General features: G+C 47.7%; 1 protein-coding gene across 6 annotated transcripts in view; it reads left to right on the top strand.

Annotated features, from left to right (window-relative positions):
• LOC137327055 (pleckstrin homology-like domain family B member 1) overlaps positions 1-23192 on the top strand; it is a 326545-nt gene that overhangs the window by 200461 nt on the left and 102892 nt on the right. For all 6 annotated transcript variants that reach the window (XM_067992448.1, XM_067992446.1, XM_067992447.1 and 3 more), the window contains 2 exons: positions 16902-17045; positions 20706-20843. In XM_067992448.1, coding sequence (XP_067848549.1) covers positions 16902-17045; positions 20706-20843 — 282 coding nt within the window. The remainder of the gene's footprint in view (positions 1-16901; positions 17046-20705; positions 20844-23192) is intronic.

Genomic DNA, 23192 nt, shown 5'->3' with positions numbered 1-23192 from the left:
TAAACCTCCTACTCTCCAGGGAAAAAAGTCCCAGTCTATCCAACCTCTCCCGATAAGTCAAACCATCAAGTCCCGGTAGCATCCTAGTAAATCTTTTCTGCACTTTTTCTAGTTTAATAATATCCTTTCTATAATAGGGTGACCAGAACTGTACACAGTATTCCAAGTGTGGCCTTACTAATGTCTTGTACAACTTCAACAAGACATCCCAACTCCTGTATTCAATGTTCTGACCAATGAAACCAAGCATGCTGAATGCCTTCTTCACCACCCTATCCACCTGTGACTCCACTTTCAAGGAGCTATGAACCTGTACTCCTAGATCTCTTTGTTCTATAACTCTCCCCAACTCCCTACCATTAACGGAGTAGGTCCTGGCCCGATTCGATCTACCAAAATGCATCACCTCACATTTATCTAAATTAAACTCCATCTGCCATTCATCGGCCCACTGGCCCAATTTATCAAGATCCCGTTGCAATCCTAGATAACCTTCTTCACTGTCCACAATGCCACCAATCTTGGTGTCATCTGCAAACTTACTAACCATGCCTCCTAAATTCTCATCCAAATCATTAATATAAATAACAAATAACAGCGGACCCAGCACCGATCCCTGAGGCACACCGCTGGTCACAGGCCTCCAGTCTGAAAAACAACCCTCTACAACCACCCTCTGTCTTCTGTCGTCAAGCCAATTTTGTATCCAATTGGTTACCTCACCTTGGATCCCGTGAGATTTAACCTTATGTAACAACCTACCATGTGGTACCTTGTCAAAGGCTTTGCTAAAGTCCATGTAGACCACGTCTACTGCACAGCCCTCATCTATCTTCTTGGTTACCCCTTCAAAAAACTCAATCAAATTCGTGAGACATGATTTTCCACTCACAAAACCGTGCTGACTGTTCCTAATCAGCCCCTGCCTCTCCAAATGCCTGTGGATCCTGTCTCTCAGAATACCCTCTAACAACTTACCCACTACAGATGTCAGGCTCACCGGTCTGTAGTTCCCAGGCTTTTCCCTGCCGCCCTTCTTAAACAAAGGCACAACATTTGCTACCCTCCAATCTTCAGGCACCTCACCTGTAGCTGTCGATGATTCAAATATCTCTGCTTGGGGACCCGCAATTTCCTCCCTAACCTCCCATAACGTCCTGGGATACATTTCATCAGGTCCCGGAGATTTATCTACCTTGATGCGCATTAAGACTTCTAGCACCTCCCTCTCTGTAATATGTACACTCCTCAAGACATCACTATTTATTTCCCCAAGTTCCCTAACATCCATCGTAAATACCGATGTGAAATATTCATTCAGGATCTCACCCATCTCTTGTGGTTCCGCACATAGATGACCTTGTTGATCCTTAAGAGGCCCTACTCTCTCCCTAGTTACTCTTTTGCCCTTTATGTATTTGTAGAAGTTCTTTGGATTCTCCTTTGCCTTATCTGCCAAAGCAATCTCATGTCCCCTTTTTGCCCTCCTGATTTCTCTCTTAACTTTACTCCGGCAATCTCTATACTCTTCAAGGGATCCACTTGATCCCAGCTGCCTATGCATGTCATATGCCTCCTTCTTCTTTTTGACTAGGGCCTCAATCTCCCGAGTCATCCAAGGTTCCCTACTTCTACCAGCCTTGCCCTTCACTTTATAAGGAATGTGCTTACCCTGAACCCTGGTTAACACACTTTTGAAAGCCTCCCACTTACCAGACGTCCCTTTGCCTGCCAACAGACTCCCCCAATCAACTTCTGAAAGTTCCTGTCTAATACCATCAAAATTGGCCTTTCCCCAATTTAGAATTTTAACTTTTGGGCCAGACCTATCATTCTCCATAGCTATCTTAAAACTAATGGAATTATGATCACTGGTCCCAAAGTGATCCCTCACTAACACTTCTGTCACCTGCCCTTCCTTATTGCCCAAGAGGAGGTCAAGTTTTGCCCCCTCTCTAGTCGGGCCATCCACATACTGAATGAGAAATTCCTCCTGAATACACTCAACAAATTTCTCTCCATCCAAGCCCCTAATGCTATGGCTGTCCCAGTCAATGTTGGGAAAGTTAAAGTCCCCTACTATTACCACCCTATTTTTCTTGCAGCTGTCTGTGATCTCCTTACATATTTGCTCCTCAATTTCCCGTTGACTATTTGGGGGTCTGTAGTACAATCCTATCAAAGTGATCTCTCCCTTCTTATTTTTCAGTTCTACCCATATAGACTCAGTGGGCGAACCCTCGGATATATCCCCTCTCACTACTGCCGTGATGTTCTCCCTAATCAAGAACGCAACTCCCCCTCCTCTCTTACCTCCTGCTCTATCTTTCCTATAGCATCTGTACCCTGGAACATTGAGCTGCCAGTCCTGCCCCTCCCTTAGCCATGTTTCAGTAATAGCCACAACATCCCAGTCCCATGTACCCATCCATGCCCTGAGTTCATCTGCCTTGCCCATCAGACTTCTCGCATTGAAATAAATGCAGTTTAATCTAGACTTCCCTTGGTCTTTGCCCTGCTTTCTCAGACCATCTGTCCGGTCATGTTTTGTACACTCTCCCTTACTGCCTTTTGTTTCTGTCGCCACTTTACTTCCCACTGACTTCCTGCATCGGTTCCCATCCCCCTGCCACATTAGTTTAAACCCTCCCCAACAGCACTAGCAAACACTCCCCCTAGGACACTGGTTCCAGTCCTGCCCAGATGCAGACCGTCCAATTTGTACTGGTCCCACCTCTCCCAGAACCGGTTCCAATGGCCCAGGAATTTGAATCCCTCCCTCTTGCACCATCTCTGAAGCCACGTATTCATCCTAGCTATCCTGTCATTCCTACTCTGACTAGCCCGTGGCACTGGTAGCAATCCTGAGATTACTACCTTTGAGGTCCTACTTTTTAGTTTAACTCCTAACTCCCTAAATTCAGCTTGTAGGACCTCATCCCGTTTTTTACCTATATCGTTGGTACCTATATGCACCACGACAACTGGCTGTTCACCCTCACCCTCCAGAATGTCCTGCAGCCGCTCCGAGACATCCCTGACCCTTGCACCAGGGAGGCAACAGACCATCCTGGAGTCTCGGTTGCGTCCGCAGAAACGCCTGTCTATTCCCCTTACAATCGAGTCCCCTATCACTATAGCTCTGCCACTCTTTTTCCTGCCCTCCTGTGCAGCAGAGCCAGCCACGGTGCCATGAACCTGGCCGCTGTCACCTTCCCCTGGTGAGCCATCTCTCCCAACAGTATCCAAAACGGTATACCTGTTTTGGAGGGAGATGACCGCAGGGGACCCCTGCACTGCCTTCCTACTCTTCCTCTGTCTGTTGGTCACCCATTCACTATCTCCCTCAGTAATTTTTATCTGTGGTGTGACCAACTCACTGAACGTGCTATCCACGACTTCCTCAGCATCGCGGATGCTCCAAAGTGAGTCCATCCGCAGCTCCAGAGCCGTCAAGCGGTCAAACAGTAGCTGCAGCTGGACACACTTCCCGCAGGTGAATGAATCAGGGACACAGGAAGGATCCCTGAATTCCCACATCCCACAAGAGGAACATGACACGGGTCTGGGATCTCCTGCCATGACTTAGCCCTTAAGTTAGCTTAACAACAACTACAATGTCAAGAGAAAAAAAAGGAAAGAAAAACTACTTACCACTCCCTTTAAGGAGTTTACTCCTTTAAATTATTCTTAATTTAGAGAATGTTAACTACACTAGGGAACTTGATTCACTAAAAAAAACGCTACTTGCTATCAGACCTGCAGACCTTCCCTTTCTTTTTACTTTAGTTACTGTCGATAAGTAGAAATACTCACCTGAACCTACTCACCAATCAGGTGCCTCCCCTGTGTCGCCTCCCGATCTGATTCCTGACGTCACTTCGAACTCCGGCGCAGCTCCCTCCGAAATCCCGCCTTTTTATGGGACGCTCCCTCCGCTCGGCTCGGCTCCTCTCACTGTGGGAGAACCGTCACCACACGGACTGCAGCGGTTCAAGAAGGCGGCTCACCACCACCTTCTCAAGGGCAATTAGGGATGGGCAATAAATGCTGGCCTTGCCAGTGACGCCCACATCCCATGAATGAATAAAATAAAACAGAGAGGTCTCATTCATTTAATGCCTGATCCTTCCCCTTCATGGAACCCTCCTATCCACATGTACTTAAATCAAGTGTCCCCAACATTGTCTTCTGCACCAACTCAACTGCCATTGTGCCCATCCTTTGTGGTACTGCCCAGCTTAGTCTGCACCATCAGAAAGAAACTCTCACACGATCACAAGATACTTAGGGATGAGGAAGGCCATTTGGCCCATCTTAATTCATCCGTCCAGAATAACCTTATACTGCATTGCTGCATCCAGTTGTTTCTTAAATGATTCCCTTGTGTCTCTGACCAGAACTGGACCCAGTACTCAAGGTGCAGTCTGACCAGAACTGGACCCAGTACTCAAGGTGCAGTCTGACCAGAACTGGACCCAGTACTCAAGGTGCAGTCTGACCAGAACTGGACCCAGTACTCAAGGTGCAGTCTGACCAGAACTGGACCCAGTACTCAAGGTGCAGTCTGACCAGAACTGGACCCAGTACTCAAGGCGCAGCCTGACCAGAACTGGACCCAGTACTCAAGGTGCAGTCTGACCAGAACTGGACCCAGTAATCAAGGTGCAGTCTGACCAGAACTGGACCCAGTCCTCAAGGTGCAGTCTGACCAGAACTGGACCCAGTAATCAAGGTGCAGTCTGACCAGAACTGGACCCAGTACTCAAGGTGCAGTCTGACCAGAACTGGACCCAGTAATCAAGGTGCAGTCTGACTAGAACTGGACCCAGTACTCAAGGTGCAGTCTGACTAGGACTGGACGCAGTGCTCAAGGTGCAGTCTGACCAGAACTGGACCCAGTACTCAAGGTGCAGTCTGACCAGAACTGGACCCAGTACTCAAGGTGCAGTCTGACCAGAACTGGACCCAGTACTCAAGGTGCAGTCTGACCAGAACTGGACGCAGTGCTCAAGGTGCAGTCTGACCAGAACTGGACCCAGTACTCAAGGTGCAGTCTGACCAGAACTGGACCCAGTACTCAAGGTGCAGTCTGACCAGAACTGGACCCAGTAATCAAGGTGCAGTCTGACTAGAACTGGACCCAGTACTCAAGGTGCAGTCTGACCAGAACTGGACCCAGTACTCAAGGTGCAGTCTGACCAGAACTGGACCCAGTACTCAAGGTGCAGTCTGACCAGAACTGGACCCAGTACTCAAGGTGCAGTCTGACCAGAGCCCTGTACAGTTTGATCATTACCTCGTCTGACTTGTAGTTCAAAATCCTGTTGGCTTTTTCGATTGCTGCTCTGCATTGGTTGGACATGGTGAGCGTTAACTTTACTAAGACTCCTGGGTTTCTTCTAATCAGGACAACGGTCAAATATAGTACAATTTATAGTTGCATTATATGTAGTCGGTGATTTTACGGTTTTTTGCTTCTCTTCCTACCCCCCTGGAGTCCCCCAGGGATCTACCCTTGGCCTCCTTCTGTTCCTCATTTCACTGCATGACACTTGCCTCAACATGTCCAATGATCTGCCTCTGGGCCACAGTGAAGTCAAGGTTCCCTCCATCTAATCAGCAGCATCTTGAAGTCAGACAAACGAGCCTCTTGTCGATTGGAGTCCAAGGCATCTCCAGTAGCAGTTTGATCATCCAGTCGGCTAGTCCCACTCCATAGTTCCATAAGCGGTTCTGCAGCTGCAGGTAATGGACTCCTTGCGATGTTGTATAGGGTGCTTTACATGAACTCGGCTGATGAACATGTTCTGGCAGCAATCTTTTATTTAACGGGCCCTGTCAGGTCTGAGTCTCCAGGCTGAGGAAGGAAATGAGCTGTTCCTCCGGCCAGCCGGATCCCTGTGCTCCCTCCACCATCGTCACTTGCTCCTCTTACACTTACACGTACACTTACACTGTGATTCACCTGCTGCACCCTCCGCAAGCTTGTCCTGGCTGCTGGTTTGGGAGAAGCTGAGTGCTGTGAGGTGCTGCTTATTTCCATGGTTGCCGCGTTTGCCTACAAGGCTTCAAAAGCATTCCATTAACCGTGAAGGGCGTTGGGAATCCTGAGGATATGAAAGGCGCTATATAAATGCAAGTCTTCCCGAAATGTGACAAATAAAAGTTATGTGGAGAGACTGGAGAAGTTGGGATTGTTCTCCTTAGAGCAGAGAAGGTTAAGGGGAGATTTAATAGAGATGTTCAAAATTACATGGGGTTTTGATAGAGTAGATAGGGAGAAACTGTTTCCAGTGGCAGGAGGGCCAGTAACCAGCGGACACAGATTTAAGATAATTAGCAAAAGATCCAGAGCGGAGATGAGGAGAATTTTTTTTACGCAGTGAGTTGTTCTGATCTGGAATGCGCTGCTTGAAAGGACGGTGGAAGCAGATTCAATAGCAACTTTCAAAAGGGAGTTGGATAAATACTTGAAAAGAAACATTTTCAGGGCTATGTGGAAAGAGCAGGGCCTATTGGATAGCTCTTTCAAAGGTACTGTGAGCCGAATGGCCTCTTTCTGTGATTCTATGAAAAGGTGTGGTGGATGCAATATTCTTAAAAAAAAGACTTATTGGTGAGTCTGAGAGACTGGCCTTTTTGCTGCTGGGAATTCTGGCCCTTGGTCGAAGGTTAATGAGGCCCACTTCTAGACTGAGGTCAGAAAGTAGCTTATCGTTTGTAGTTCCTCCTTAAAAGCAGCGATATGCCTTTGACTGGATGACAGAGACATTTGTCTGGGTAATGATATTGTGCTAAGAAAGATATGGTGTCCGGAAGGAAGACAGGGGTTGTAGCAAATCTATAACAGGCTAAAATGTGATATGACACAGTCCGGCAACAGAATCTGCAGCAGTTTCCCTGTAGACATAAGAAATGTGACATTACGCACATGGGTTTGTGACAACAGCCGCAGCCATTCATATCGACTTCTAAGAGGAAACAGCTGTACACAGTCCAGTGGGATTCCCACGTCTCATGTAGACTTTGATGCAGCCTCTAATCACCGTGATAATGGCCTTCTCTCCACCGCCGAGGAGAGCTGCACACTTCCGGGAGATGGATGTCAGTTTTTGCTCAGTGATGGCCATTTCCAAACGATCTGCAATTTTCTGTTGGCCTCAGTAAGAAGGGACACAGATGGGGAAAGGATTTGGGGCGAATGGCGTTAAAACTGTTCGAGTGTACAAACCAGGTCTTGGGCTGTACAGCACAAGGAATGCTACACAGATCACTGGGGGGACTTCAAGGAGAGCTGAGCGTGTGGCCGATTCGCAACCACCCGTTTCCTGTCCCTACCCCAAGCTGTGTTACTGAGCCCCCCATACAGGGCATTGGTTCATCACCTGCTGGATTACAGTGTCCAGCTCTTGGCACCGTGCAACGGGAAGGGTTTCAGGCCACTGGGAGAGAGGGGCAGGGAAAGGTCACCCCTTTAAGACCTGGCATCAGACACCTGGGCTACAGGGAGAGACTGCAGATGGGGAGTTTGTTCTCACTGGAGAAGAGGAGACTGAGAGGGAATCTTGTGGAGTGATTGAGGATAATCAAGGGTATCGACAAGTTGGACATTTCCCATGGGCCCGAGAATGACAATGAGGAGGTTTGGGGTGAGAATCAGAAAAAGGATGGGGAATCGAAGATCAGAAACAACTACTACACACAGAGGGGAGGGGAATGGAAGATCAGAAACAACTACTACACACAGAGGGGAGGGGAATGGAAGATCAGAAACAACTACTACACACAGAGGGGAGGGGAATGGAAGATCAGAAACAACTACTACACACAGAGGGGAGGGGAATGGAAGATCAGAAACAACTACTACACACAGAGGGGAGGGGAATGGAAGATCAGAAACAACTACTACACACAGAGGGGAGGGGAATGGAAGATCAGAAACAACTACTACACACAGAGGGGAGGGGAATGGAGAGATCAGATAGAATTAGTACACACAGAGGGGTTGGGAAGTATGTCCCTCCTTAAATAAGGGCACCAGAACTGTACGCAGTACTCCAGGTGTGGTCTCACCAGCACCCTGTACAGTTGTAGCATGACTTCCCTGCTTTTATACTCCATTCCCCTAGAAATAAAGGCCAATATTCCATTTGCCTTCCGGATCACCTGTTGCAATATTTCATTTGCCAAATTTTTGCCCATTCGCTTAACCTGTCAATATCCCTTTGCAGACACTTTGTGACCTTCTCGCAACTTGCTTTTCCACCTATCTTTGTATCATCAGCAAATTTGGCCACAAGACACTCTCTTCCTTCATCCAAGTCATTGATATATATTGTAAATAGTTGAGGCCCCAGCACTGAGCCCTGCGGCACCCCACTAGTTACAGATTGCCATTTTGAAAATGACCCTTTTATCCCGACTCTTTGTTTTCTGTTAGTTAGCCAATCCTCTATCCATGCAGTATATTACCCCCAACACCATGAGCTCTTATCTTGTGCAGTAATCTTTTATGTGGCACCTTATCGAATGCCTTTTGGAAATCCAAATATACTACATCCATTGGTTCCCCTTTATCCACCCTGCCCGTTACTTCCTCAAAGAACTCTAATAAATTTGTCAGACATGATTTCCCCTTCATAAAACCATGTTGACTCTCCTTGATTGTATTATGAGTCTCCAAATGTCCTGCTACTACTTCCTTAATAATGGATTCTAGCATTTCCCCAATGACAGATGTTAGGCTGACTGGTCTATAGTTACCTGCTTTCTGTCTCACTCCCTTCTTGAATAGGGGTGTTACATTTGCGGTTTTCCAATCCGCTGGGACCTTTCCAGAATCTAGTGAATTCTGGAAGATTACAACCAATGCATCCACTCTCTCTGTAGCCACTTCCTTTAAGACCCTCGGAAGCAAGCCCTCGGCTTCAGGGGACTTGTCAGCCTTTAAACCCATTAGTTTGCCTAGTACTTTTTCTCTAATGACAGTGATTGTTTTTAGTTCCTCCCTCCCCTTTGCCCCTTGATTTTCTACTATTATTGGTATATTATTAGTGTCTTCTACTGTGAAGACAGATACAAAATATCTGTTCAATTCCTCTCCATTTCCATGTTTTCCATTATTATTTCCCCAGTCTCATCCTCTAACGGACCAAATGTTTACTTTAGCTACCCTCTTCCTTTTTATATACTTATAGAAGCTTTTACTGTCAGTTTTTATATTTCTTGCTAGTTTACTCTCATAATTTATTTTCTCCCTCTATTATTCTTTTAGTCATCCTTTACTGGTTTTTAAAGTTTTCCCAATCTTCGGGCTTACCAGTAATCTTTGCCATGTTGTATGCTTTTTCTTTTAACCTGATACCATCCTTTACTTCCTTGGTTAGCCATGGTTGGTTCACCCTTTTTGTGATGGAATTACTGTACACAGAGGGTGGGGAATGGAGAGATCAGATAGAATTACTGTACACAGGGAGGGGAATGGAGAGATCAGATAGAATTACTGTACACAGAGGGAGGGGAATGGAGAGATCAGAGAATTACTGTACACAGAGGGGAGGGGAATGGAGAGATCAGATAGAATTACTGTACACAGAGGGAGGGGAATGGAGAGATCAGATAGAATTACTGTACACAGAGGGAGGGGAATGGACAGATCAGATAGAATTACAGTACACAGGGAGGGGAATGGAGAGATCAGATAGAATTACTGTACACAGGGAGGGAATGGAGAGATCAGATAGAATTACTGTACACAGGGGGGGAATGGAGAGATCAGATTGAATAACTGTACACAGAGGGAGGGGAATGGAGAGATCAGATAGAATTACTGTACACAGAGGGAGGGGAATGGAGAGATCAGATAGAATTACTGTACACAGAGGGAGGGGAATGGAGAGATCAGATAGAATTACAGTACACAGAGGGAGGGGAATGGAGAGATCAGATAGAATTACTGTACACAGAGGGAGGGGAATGGAGAGATCAGATAGAATTACTGTACACAGAGGGAGGGGAATGGAGAGATCAGATAGAATTACTGTACTCAGAGGGGAGGGGAATGGAGAGATCAGATAGAATTACTGTACACAGAGGGGAGGGGAATGGACAGATCAGATAGAATTACTGTACACAGAGGGGAGGGGAATGGACAGATCAGATAGAATTACTGTACACAGAGGGAGGGGAATGGAGAGATCAGATAGAATTACTGTACACAGAGGGAGGGGAATGGAGAGATCAGATAGAATTACTGTACACAGAGGGAGGGGAATGGAGAGATCAGATAGAATTACTGTACACAGAGGGAGGGGAATGGAGAGATCAGATAGAATTACTGTACACAGAGGGAGGGAATGGAGAGATCAGATAGAATTACTGTACACAGAGGGGAGGGGAATGGAGAGATCAGATAGAATTACTGTACACAGAGGGAGGGGAATGGAGAGATCAGATAGAATTACTGTACACAGAGGGTGGGGAATGGAGAGATCAGATAGAATTACTGTACACAGGGAGGGGAATGGAGAGATCAGATAGAATTACTGTACACAGGGAGGGGAATGGAGAGATCAGATAGAATTACTGTACACAGAGGGTGGGGAATGGAGAGATCGGATAGAATTACTGTACACAGGGAGGGGAATGGAGAGATCAGATAGAATTACTGTACACAGAGGGAGGGGAGTGGAGAGATCAGATAGAATTACTGTACACAGGGGGAGGGGAATGGAGAGATCAGATAGAATTACAGTACACAGAGGGAGGGGAGTGGAGAGATCAGATAGAATTACTGTACACAGAGGGAGGGGAATGGAGAGATCAGATAGAATTACTGTACACAGAGGGAGGGGAATGGAGAGATCAGATAGAATTACAGTACACAGAGGGAGGGGAGTGGAGAGATCAGATAGAATTACTGTACACAGAGGGAGGGGAATGGAGAGATCAGATAGAATTACAGTACACAGAGGGAGGGGAGTGGAGAGATCAGATAGAATTACTGTACACAGGGGGAGGGGAATGGAGAGATCAGATAGAATTACTGTACACAGGGGAGGGGAATGGAGAGATCAGATAGAATTACTGTACACAGAGGGAGGGGAATGGAGAGATCAGATAGAATTACTGTACACAGGGAGGGGAATGGAGAGATCAGATAAAATTACTGTACACAGAGGGGAGGGGAATGGAGAGATCAGATAGAATTACTGTACACAGGGAGGGGAATGGAGAGATCAGATAGAATTACTGTACACAGAGGTGCAGAATGGAGAGATCAGATAGAATTACTGTACACAGAGGGGAGGGGAATGGAGAGATCAGATAGAATTACTGTACACAGGGGGAGGGGAATGGAGAGATCAGATAGAATTACAGTACACAGGGAGGGGAATGGAGAGATCAGATAGAATTACTGTACACAGGGAGGGGAATGGAGAGATCAGATAGAATTACTGTACACAGAGGGAGGGGAATGGAGAGACCCTGTACTCTCTATGTTCCAAAACATGGTCTGAGAATTTGGCAGACCTCATGCTGTTCTGTGCCACATTTAATATAACGTCACTGTCAACAGCACCACCCTGTAGCGATGATGTTTTATTGATAATTTGAAGTGAGTAATTCCTCGCCTGACAGGGTCATTATTGACAGTGAACCCGATTTCTCAGCATGAACATGGCTTCCGTGACCCAGACCACGGTTTGTGAGGGCAGGTTCCTGATATTGCAAGTTTGGGCAGCAATCATGCTGTAAGTTGTGGCTTCATTACCTGACAAACAATTCTTATTTGACTGAGACTTGAATTGAGAGGTGACTTATTCAATTTCAATCTCCGCCATGCTTGGCTTGTCCCACAGTGGTGAGCTGCTGACTGCCTCTCTTTTCAGTAGAGTTACTTGTGACACAGGCCCCATTACAAATTGCTCTTGTACTCAATGTTGTGAGGGACACTGGAGGCTGATGGGACTGGTATCTACAAGGGACTGAGCTGGGCGAGAAACTGACGTGGGCCCTGGAGATTTATCTGCCCACTTCCTACACCCTCCACATTAGCTTTGCTTTTTTTATCAGCACAGTTGTATTGGTGGTTATTTTTATCCAGGGTGTTCCTGGGAGAGGTTTCGGTGTCTCTATGTCAGGAGTAAAATTGAACGAGTCAAGCTGACTTCTTCCAGCTGACGATGTCTAAACATTGTGGAATCTTCCCAACTTCATTCATCCGCTGCAGCCAATGAGTGACCACCTGGAAAACATCCCCAACTCCCAAATGTAACTGAGCCAAAATTCCAGGCTATGAATCTACAATCTACATTGCTCGCCCTGACTGATCCATTCTGCAGTTGGCATTTCTACATTTCCAGCAGGGTTAGTGCAACAGAATTTGGTTTCCTTTTTCTATATTCATCCTTTTACCTTTCGATACCAGACTTAACCCGACCATTTCACAGCGTTCTGACAGTTTCAGCTTCTCGCCTTCCTTTGTCATTGTTCCCCTCGCTATCAAAACCGCCTTCTTACATCAAAAGATTTTGATCCCTCTACCTTCTCAAACTGCCATCCTATCTCTCTCCAATGTGCTTGAGGGAGTCACTGCCACCCAATTGCACACTCACCTCAGCATCTCCTGTTCGAGTCTTGCCAGTCCAGTTTCTGACCCGCATACTGCGCCAGGACTGTTCAAAGTCTCTGGCCACGTCCTGGGTGACTGCGGCCTTGCTCGCCCTTCTTGTGTTGCTGAAGCTCTCTGCTTGTTTCGACACTGTTGACGTTCCATTCTCCTGGCCTGTCTCTCTTCTATGATTGAGCTCCATGCCACCGCTCTCTCATGGCTGTCACCTATCCCAACACACTCACTATGTCTCCTCCACCTGATTTTCCTCAGGAGGAGGAGGAGGAGGGCACTGTGCAGAGGCCATACCCACAGAGGGTCTTCAGGGAGCACTTCTCCTACCTCAGCTTCAGTGAGCAGCAATGTACGAGGCGCCTTTGTTTCACCAAGGAGGTTATTACTGAGCTCTATCACCTGCTGCAGCCACAACTCGAGCCTCGCACCAGGTCATGGACAGCACTGCCTGTGGCCCTCAAGGTCACTGTCGCTCTAAACATCTATGCGATGGGCTCCTTTCAGGCTGTAACAGGAGACATTAGCAACATCTCCTCAGTTCGTAGTGTTTCAGGGAGGTGACCGAGGCTCTGTGCACCAAAGGAAACACTTACATCTCCTTCCCTATTGCCAGCGAGAAGCAGGAGGAGAGAGCACGAGGTTTAACCCACATGGCAGGCTTCCCCGGGGTGCAAGGTGCCGGTGACTGAACGCACGTTGCCTTGCGAGCTCCCCATGGGAATCTTTGTGAACAGAAAGGGATTCCACTCCCTCGACGTACAGCTGGTTTGCGGCCACAGGCAGCGCATCATGCAGGTCTGTGCCCACTATCCTGGCAGCAGTCTCGGCTCGGTCATTCTGCGTCAGTCCTCTGTGCCCCCTATATTCCAACCAGCTCTCCTAGTCACAGGCTGGCGACTGGCAACAAGGGTCATCCCCTCCTGACATAGCCCATGACTCCGGTCAGGAACCCACACACACCTGCACAGCAGGCCTACAATGAGAGCCATGCTGCACAAGGAACATCATCGAGCAGACAATCAGTGTCCTCAAACAAAGCATCCGCTGCCTGGACCGTTCAGGAGGAGCCCTGCAGTACACTCCTGAGCAGGTATCCAGATTACTGATCATCTGCTGCATGCTTCATAACTTTGCCATCATGAGGGAGCAGTCCTTACCGCCACCTGCAAACCCACAAACTGAGGAGGAGAAGGAGGAAGAGGAGGAGGAGGAGGAGGAGGAGGTGGAAGAGGAGGAGGAGGAGGAGCAGGAAGAGGAGGAGGAGGAGGTGGAGGAGGTGGAATAGGAGAAGGAGGTGGAGGAGGAGCAGGAAGAGAAGGAGGAGGTGGAGGTGGAAAAGGAAGAGGGGCAGGGGGAGATGGAGGAAGAGCAGGAGGAGGAGGTGGAAGAGGAGGTGGAAGAGAAGGAGGAGCAGGAGGGGAGGGGGAGGTGGAGGAGGAGGTGGAAGAGGAGGAGGAGAGGCAGCAGCCTCGACAGCCCCTTCCTGCCAGGGGTCTAAGAGACCAGCTGATTGAGGAGTGCTTCCACTGACCTGAACCACAGCTCCCCATTGACCAGCAGTCCCACCCTCCTTACCTTTCCTCTCTCAATAACCATCACATCGTCCTCTCTCTGGCAACACTTATTGGTTCCTCCCTCACTTGACTGCAGACATAAAGACCAACACCAAAAGCACATTCCAATCAAAATTTATCAAAATAATCATCGCATTATGCAAACAAAATGAAACTAGACACCGTTGTGCAATCCTTTAGAGCCTGTCTTCCCCGTTCCTTCCCCTATCCTGGTGCTCTTATGAGATGTTTCCCCAGTGGCTGCAGCCTGGGTGGTGGGAGGCTGCTGGCCTTCAATTGAGGAGACTGCAGATGGCCTTGGAGGACGACCTCGAGCAGCTCTGGGCTGGGAGGGCCCGGCCTTCAGACTGCACCATCTCGGCCTGGGCTGCAGCAGTCAGGCCTGGTGGGCTGACAGGAAACAGCAAGGGCACTAGCGGAGTTGCAGGGTGGGAGCAGAAAGGCTGAGAGAGGACAGCAGGTTCATGTTCTATGGGGCCACTGTCACTCTCCTGGGGAATGTCTCAGTAATCCTGGTGATCTGCTGGAGAATTGGATTACTGGAGTGCTCTGATGCCCTGGAAGCCCCTTTCAACAGTGGCCCCCAGAGCCACGATAGCAGCAGTCTGAGATTCAAGGCAACATTTTGTGCTGCAATGGACGCTGTCAGATCCATCATCAGACTCTCCATCATGGTGGGTTCCACAGGTGTGCTGATGGAGGTGACCACCCGTTCCATGTGAGAAGGGATGAGCTCCAAACTCTGAGCAAAGCCCTGCACCAAGTTGCAGCTGGACTCCTCCAAGCCCCTTGACATTGTGCCCAAGCTCTCCGGCAGGCTTCCCAGTGCACCAAGGCTTTCTGGGTGTTCGCCCATCAGCCTTCTCCTGTAGCCTGGCCCATCGAAGTCATCATCTGAGTCCTCTGCAGCAGAACGAGTGAGTGACCTCGCCCTCCGACGAGCTGGTACCTGTGGTGACCTTTCCCTCTGCCCTGGCTCCTGTGCACTTGTGCTCGGTGTCTCACCACATGTAGATCCCTCCTCTATCCCAGCCTCTAAAGTACGCACAGTGTCAGTCCCTGAGCTGGTGGCTGTGAGTGTAAGATCGAGTGATGGCGTCTCTCCATCATTGCTCTCTTCTTCTTCCTCCACTGGCTGAGGAGCTTTCACCCTCCTCTCCCCCTCCTGAGTCCCCCCCCCAAGGGTGGAGGATGTCCCTCCTCCTCTCCCCCTCCTGCGCCCCCCAGGGGGAGAGGCTGTCCCTCCTCCTCTCCCCCTCCTGGCCCCCCTCCACCCGGAGATAGAGGCTGTCCCTCCTCCTCTCCCCCTCCTGCACCAAGGCCTCCAGTGCAGGTTCTCTCCCAGGTTCAGCCATTTATGTGATAAGTTTCTCAGTTCAGTTTCTCACAGCATTCCCAGCCACAATCCACCTCCCCTTTAAGAGATGCCTTTAAATAGTGTGGGTTCCTCCCGATCTCGGGCCCCCTCCTCAGGTGTGCAGCCAATGAGCAGTGTGTTTGGCGCTGGCTGCAGGCAGCAATCAGTTAATCAGCAGGCAGGACAGATTTACCGTGTGTCTGCATCGCAATCAACGGGCATGGGTTAATCACGGACAGTCATTCCCGCTCTATCCAATTTAACCCCTGATTTTTCCATCAGTTTGGGCTAAAACCATGTTGAAGCCCCAAAATTAAAAGGACAATGTATTTTTTATCCTCTCAGACATGGGTTCAAATGTAACCCAAACTAATGGGATCAAAATCCCTTCTTTACTGGTTAGCAGTGTGCTGTGTGAAAGAACCTTCCAGTAAAAAGAAAAATAACTTGTATTTACACAGCACCTTTCATGAGCTCAGGACGTCCCAAAGAGCTTCACAGTCAATGAAGTACTTTAGAAGTGTAGTCACTGTTGTAATGTAGGAAACGCGGCAGCCAATTTGCTCACAGCAAGATCCCACAAACAGCAATGTGATAATGACCAGATAATCTGTTTTAGTTACATTAGTTGAGGGATAAATGTTGACCAGGACTCTGGAGAGAATTCTCCTGCTCTTCTTCGAATAGTGCCATGGGATCTTTTATGTCCACCTTGTTATAAACAGGATAGCCAGGTGGTGAAGGATAGACTACTAGAGCCTGGTCTTCAGTTGCTTCCAAGCCTTTATTCACAGAGATCAACATCACACACTCCACACCCTGGATAAGCTCTCCTATAAATGGATACGAGAGTCCCCAATTGATGCGCACCACCTGAATACAATTAACACTAATTGATATAAATCAAATGGATACAATTAACACACCTGAGAGGGCAGACGGAGCCTCGGTTTAATATCTCATCTGGAAGACGGCACCTCCAACAGTGCAGGACTCCCTCAGTACTGCATCTAGATTATGCGCTTAGGTCCCTGGAATGGGGCTTGAACCCATGATCTTCTGACTCAGAGGCAAGAGTGCTACTAACTGAGCCAAGGCTGACACCGTAGAGCTGATCATATATTCCCAGCACGGACTGGCCCCTTAGCACCTGGTTCTCCACCCATTATGGACGGAGAATTGGAGGACTGCAGGCCAGGGGTTGTATTTTTTTCCACAGAAGAGTGAGCGCGAGACTCCTTGGTGCCATCGTGTTTCCAAGTCTACACTACCTGCTGTCCAGTTTGGAGTTGATTGGCGTTAATCTTGCTCACTGAACCCATCTGATTTGTATTTTCAGGAGGACGAGATATTGGCTGAGAGGAACGTGAAAGAAAAGATTGCTCAGTTGGAAGAAGAATGTGTCTTCATCCTAAACAACGTGGAAGAAATTAACCTCAAGATCAAAGAGCTGGATAATCAAATGGAAGAGTCTTCACAAGAGGTATTAGACGGAAACTGGGTGCAGGTCATTTTCCAAGTTTATGTTTCGGGAATCTGGGCATGTGTCACCGTGATTTTCCTTAGGTAGAATTCCCATAGCAGATCTCCCGTGGAATTGCTCACTATTATTTTGCTGCTAAGTTGCAGCACTGGAGAGGGGTTGGGGTGTAGTGGGGTACAGCAGACTGGGAGGGGATGGGGTGTGGAGGGGTACAGCAGCACTGGTAAGGGGTGGGGTGTAGAGGGGTACAGCAGCACTGGTAAGTGTCACTGGGAGGGGGTGGGGTGTAGTGGGGTATAGTGGGGTACAGCGTCATTGGGAGGGGGTGGAGTATATTGGGGAGTAGTGGGGTATAGTGGGGTACAGTGTCACTGGGAGGGGGTGGGATGTATTGGGGTATAGTGGGGTACAGCGTCACTGGGATGGGGTGGGGTGTAGTGGGGTATAGTGGGGTACAGCGTCACTGGGAGGGGTGGGGTGTATTGGGGTGTAGTGGGGTATAGTGGGGTACAGCGTCACTGGGAGGGGTGGGGTGTATTGGGGTGTATTGGGGTGTAGTGGGGTACAGCGTCACTGGGAGGGGTGGGGTGTATTGGGGTGTAGTGGGGTACAGCGTCACTGGGAGGGGGTGGGATGTATTGGGGTGTAGTGGGGTACAGCGTCACTGGGAGGGGTGGGGTGTATTGGGGTGTAGTGGGGTATAGTGGGGTACAGCGTCACTGGGAGGGGTGGGGTGTATTGGGGTGTAGTGGGGTACAGCGTCACTGGGAGGGGTGGGGTGTATTGGGGTGTAGTGGGGTACAGCGTCACTGGGAGGGGTGGGGTGTATTGGGGTGTAGTGGGGTACAGCGTCACTGGGAGGGGTGGGGTGTATTGGGGTGTAGTGGGGTACAGCGTCACTGGGAGGGGTGGGGTGTATTGGGGTGTAGTGGGGTACAGCGTCACTGCGAAAGGTGCTTTGAAATTGATCTTCCAGCTTTTCTTCAAATCATTTGGAAAAACAAACAAACAGATACACACTGTTACAACTAATGGAGAAACAGAGATCCACTGAGACATCCTCGGAAATTCTGCACAGTGCACGTGCTCAGACCCTGGCCTTGGAAGTGAAGGCCCAGGCGTGGGTGACGCCAGCCTTCAGCTAACGGAGTGACAGTCCTCAGGTATCATTCCAACACCAAGCCCAGGCTTTCGGAGACGCTATGGCCTCCAAATAAAAGCCTTAAAGAAGCTGCTTAATGTTATAAAAGGCGAGTTTGTAAGTAAGTTTACTTAAAAAGGAGATATTTGCAGTGCTATGGGGAAAGAGGAGGGAATTGGGACGAATTGGATAGCTCTTTCAGAGAGCCAGCACAGGCACGATGGGCTGAATGGCCTCCTTCTATGCTGTATAATTCTGTGATTCTTTGTTATTGTGAAATATGTATTTTTAAAATGTTTTTGTTGTTGCAGAAACATCATTTTGAGCCTGTAGATGGCAGGTTGAGGTAAAAAGATTTCACAGGATGAAAAAAAATTCAAAAAGTATTTTTGAGGACATTTGCATATTATCAAATCACTGTGAATAAATTAACATAACAAACAATCAACTGCAAGAAATTTGTACATAAGCAAATGTGATGCCCAAGTGTGACAGGAAGTGTAACACAGCACTGGAAAAAATGTGGAAAAATTGTATTATTTTAATAATTATATATAAATTGATGTGAGGAGAGAAAGGCAGAAGGTGTGGTGGAAAGTTAGGTGAGGGGCAAAATGGGAATGTGGAGCGCTGGGAATTGAGCACTGGGAGCAGAGTCATAGAATCATAGAAAGGTTACAGCACGGAAGGAGGCCATTCGGCCCATCGAGTCCGTGCTGGCTCTATGCAAGAGCAATCCAGCTAGTCCCACTCCCCCGCCCTATCCCCATAGCCATGCAAATTTTTAGCTTTCAAGTACTTATCCAGTTCCCTTTTGAATCTGCCTCTGTCACACCCTCGGGCAGTGCATTCCAGATCCTAACCACTCGCTGTGTAAAAAAGTTGTCACCTTTGGTTCTTTTGCCAATCACCTTAAATCTATGCCCTCTGGCCCTTGACCCTTTGCCAATGGGAACAGTTTGTCTTATGAGGAAAGATTGAGCAGGTTGGGCCTATACTCACTGGAGTTTAGAAGAATGAGAGGAGATCTTATTGAAACATACAAGATTCTGAGGGGACTTGACAGGGTAAATGCTGAGAGGATGTTACCCCTCATGGGGGAATCTAGAACTAGGGGGCATAGTCTCAGAATAAGGGGTCGCCCATTTAAGAAGGAAATGAGGAGGAATTTCTTCTCCCAGAGGGTTGTGAACCTTTGGAATTCTTTACCCCAAAGAGCTGTGGAGGCTGAGTCATTGAATATATTCAAGGCTGAGTTAGACAATTTTTGATCAGCAAGGGAGTCAAAGGATATGGGGAAAGAGTGGGAAAGTGGAGTTGAGGTAAAAATCAGATCAGCCATGATCTCATTAAATGGCGGAGCAGGCTCGAGGGGCCGAATGGCCTTCTCCTGCTCCTATCTCTTATGGTCTTATCTACTCTGTCTAGACCCTTCATGATTTTGAATTCCTCTCTCAAATCTCCTCTCAACCTTCTCTGCTCTAAGGAGAACAACCCCAGCTTCTCCAGTCTATCCACGTAACTGAAGTCCCTCATCCCTGGAATCATTCTAGTAAATCTTTTCTGCACCCTCTCTAAGGCCTTCACATCCTTCCTAAAGTGCGGTGCCCAGAACTGGACACAATATTCCAGTTGTGGCCGAACCAGTGTTTTATAAAGGTTCAATATAACTTCCTTGCTTTTGTACTCTATGCATCTATTTATAAAGCTTTCTCAGCCTACCCTGCTACCTTCAATGATTTGTGCACATATACCCCCAGATCTCTCTGTTTCTGTACCTCTTAGAATTATGTCCTTTAGTTTATATTTCCTCTCCTCATTCTTCCCACTGAAATGTATCACTTTACACTTTTCAACGTTAAATTTCATCTGCCATGTGTCCGCCCGTTCCACCAGCCTGTCTATATCCTCTTGAAGTCTATCACTATCCTCCTCACTGTTCACTACACTTCCAAGTTTTGTATCATCTGCAAATTTTGAAATTGTGCCCTGTACACCCAAGTCCAAGTCATTAATATATATCAAGAAAAGCAGTGGTCCCAGCACTGACCCCTGGGGAACACCACTGTACACCTCCCTCCAGTCCGAAAAACAACCCTTCACCACTACTCTCTGTTTCCTGTTACTTAGCCAATTCTGTATCCATGCTGCCACTGGCCCCTTTATTCCATGGGCCGCAATCTTGATGACAAGCCTATTATGCGGCACTTTATCAAACGCCTTTTGAAAGTCCATATACACCACATCAACCACGCTGCCCTCATCGACCCTCTCTGTTCCCTCATCGAGGTTTGTTACTAGTTGAGTGGAGAAGTGCTGCTGATTTATTATTTAGAACAGTGACTGGAGAATGTTGCTTGTTTGGAGAATTTTTTTTCTGCCAAGTATCTCCGGACACACTCTCTGGTAATGATGAAGTAGAACGAAAGGTGCCAATGGAATGTTTTTCCACTTGTGACTTTGTAGCCTTGTGTTATTCAAAAAGAGAAAAGGACCTTGTGTGTCTGGCGTTTTCACAGATGGAGATGGAACGTGCCCTGTTGGAAGGGGAACGGGACTCAGAGATGTCTCACGTCCAGTATGAGAAAGACACACTGGAGGAACTTCATAAAAAGATAACAGACCTGGAAACCGGTGTTGTATCTGAAAAGGCTAAGGTAGGAATAATTGAAGAGAGTTGTACTGTGAGGTACTGGTAGACTGATTGTGACATTTATTTCCTTCTGCAGATGGGCAGTTTTGGATAAAGGACTGTTTACCTGCTTTCAGACCCAGTAAACACATTACTGGGTGTCTCACAGCCTTAAAATATGTTGTCATTGATCCACCTTCTCGGTCAATGAGTCATCAGCCCTGGTGACTCCAATTTACAACTTGAGTGGCCAGAAATGCAAGTCTAGTGGGGGAGGAATACACTTTACAGTTCAGTAACAAAGAATGTCCCGGGATAAATTTCCTCGGGGAATTAGAGATAGGGAACGTGCTAAGTGAATAATTTGTGTAATTAAAACAGAAAATGTTGGGAACCCTCAGCAGGTCCGGCAACATCTGTGGAGAGAGAAACAGAGTTAACGTGTCAGGTCGATGACCTTTCATCAGAACTGGAAGTTGTTGGAGATGAACAGCTTTTTAAGCAAGCGCAAAATCAGGGGAAAGGAGGGCAGCGAAAGAATAAATTGCCTGTGATAGGGTGGAGGGCAGGAGTGATTAAATGACAAAAGGGATGATGGTGCAAGAGTAATACTGGGACATATATAGAAACAAAAGATGGGTCCAGAGGAGGTGTAAATGGATACAGAATGTCTAAGAGATTAAGGGAGCTCCATCCCATTCCCACTCCGACTCCCACTCCGACCTCGGCCTCTTACTCTGTTCCAATGAAGCTCAACGGGAAGCTCGAGGAACAGCACCTCATCTATCGTTTAGGCACTTTACAACCTTCCGGACTCAACACTGATCTCAATAACTTCAGATCATCACCACTGCTCTCATTTTCTCTCGGACATTCTGTAACCATTTATCCACCCTATCACAGACCTAACCCTTTTGTTCTTTCCCTGCCCCCTTTGAATACAATCAAAGCATTCTGGTTACAACCGCTGCAGTCAAATTCTGAGTGATGGAATGTTAGCTTTGAGCACCTGGCCAATAAAATTGGTGAGTATGGATAACAATGGCTTCCAGTGAAATGGTGATACTTGATTCTGCAAACAGGCTTGGACATGAAGAGATTAAATTTACCTAGGATAAGTATTGTGCAGAAGGTCGTAGGTTCAAGTCCCACTCCAGAGACTTGAACACATGATCCAGGCTGACATTCCTAGTGCCAGAGCTGAGGGAGTGCTGCACTGTCTGAGGTGCCGTCTTTCAGATGTTAAACCGAGGTCCCGCCTGCCCTCTCAGGTGGGCGTAAAAGATCCCATGGCACTATAGATGGGCAGGGGAGTTCTCCCCGGTGTCCTGGCCAATATTTATCCCTCAACCAACACCTAAAAACAAATTATCTTGTCATTATCTCATTGTGGGATCTTGCTGTGTGCAAATTGGCTGCCGTATTTCCTACATTTCAACAGTGACTACATTTCTAGTGCTTCGTTGGCTGTGAAGCACTTTGGGATGGACTGAGGCTGTGAAAGTCGATATAGAAATGCGAGTTCTTTCTTTAATTCTTTATCTGTTTATTTTGGTGTTGTGATATTCAGAGAAGTTTGTGCCATAGTAGTAAAATGGCACAGAGCAACGAGACTTAACTTTCTGTGGCGAGTTTAGTCCGTATCTACCGTCCAAATACATCAACTTCATGCCATTCAATGCATTTCAACGGTGACACAGACCGAGAGATGCCGTTTTCACGAAGCTATTGGCAGAGCAGCGCATCTTGGACTGACTTTTTTTATTCGTTCATGGGATGTGGGCGTCGCTGGCGAGGCCGGCATTTATTGTCCATCCCTAATTGCCCTTGAGAAGGTGGTGGTGAGCCGCCTTCTTGAACCGCTGCAGTCCGTGTGGTGAAGGTTCTCCCACAGTGCTGTTAGGAAGGGAGTTCCAGGATTTTGACTTTTGGATATTCGTGTTTAACCGTGTATCTGCCCCTCGCTTGAAGTTGCTGTGCGATTTGCGCATTAATAACAGCGAGCGCCATTAGACTCACCGTTATTTTGGATAGCAAATTCTGGCCCGATGTCTGTAATCAGACAAGAGTGAACAGGGTTATGTGACAAGAAACTCAAAGGCAAAGTTTTGATTCGTTAAACCGAGCAAAAGCAGTCGGCTGCGTGCCGAAAGTTTCCGCAGGACGGTGACAGAATTGGCACAAGGCCTGTGGGTTTTTTGAGCGTTTGACAATTTTCTGATTTAGTTAACGAAACCCCGTTTGCTCCGATCTTCTGCTGACCTTACCCCCTCCCATTTCCTGGCCGAGGGTGTATTTGACTGCGTTCAAAGAATGGACTAATTTGGCTCATGTGGCACCTGGGCCGAGGCCCTGTTTGGCTGCATTGTCCAGT

This window comes from Heptranchias perlo, chromosome 11 (genome assembly GCF_035084215.1).
Source record: "Heptranchias perlo isolate sHepPer1 chromosome 11, sHepPer1.hap1, whole genome shotgun sequence".
Classification (NCBI taxonomy): domain Eukaryota; kingdom Metazoa; phylum Chordata; class Chondrichthyes; order Hexanchiformes; family Hexanchidae; genus Heptranchias; species Heptranchias perlo.
The sequence above is the reverse complement of the archived record's forward strand: the minus strand, read 5'-3'. Positions and strand labels throughout refer to the sequence as shown.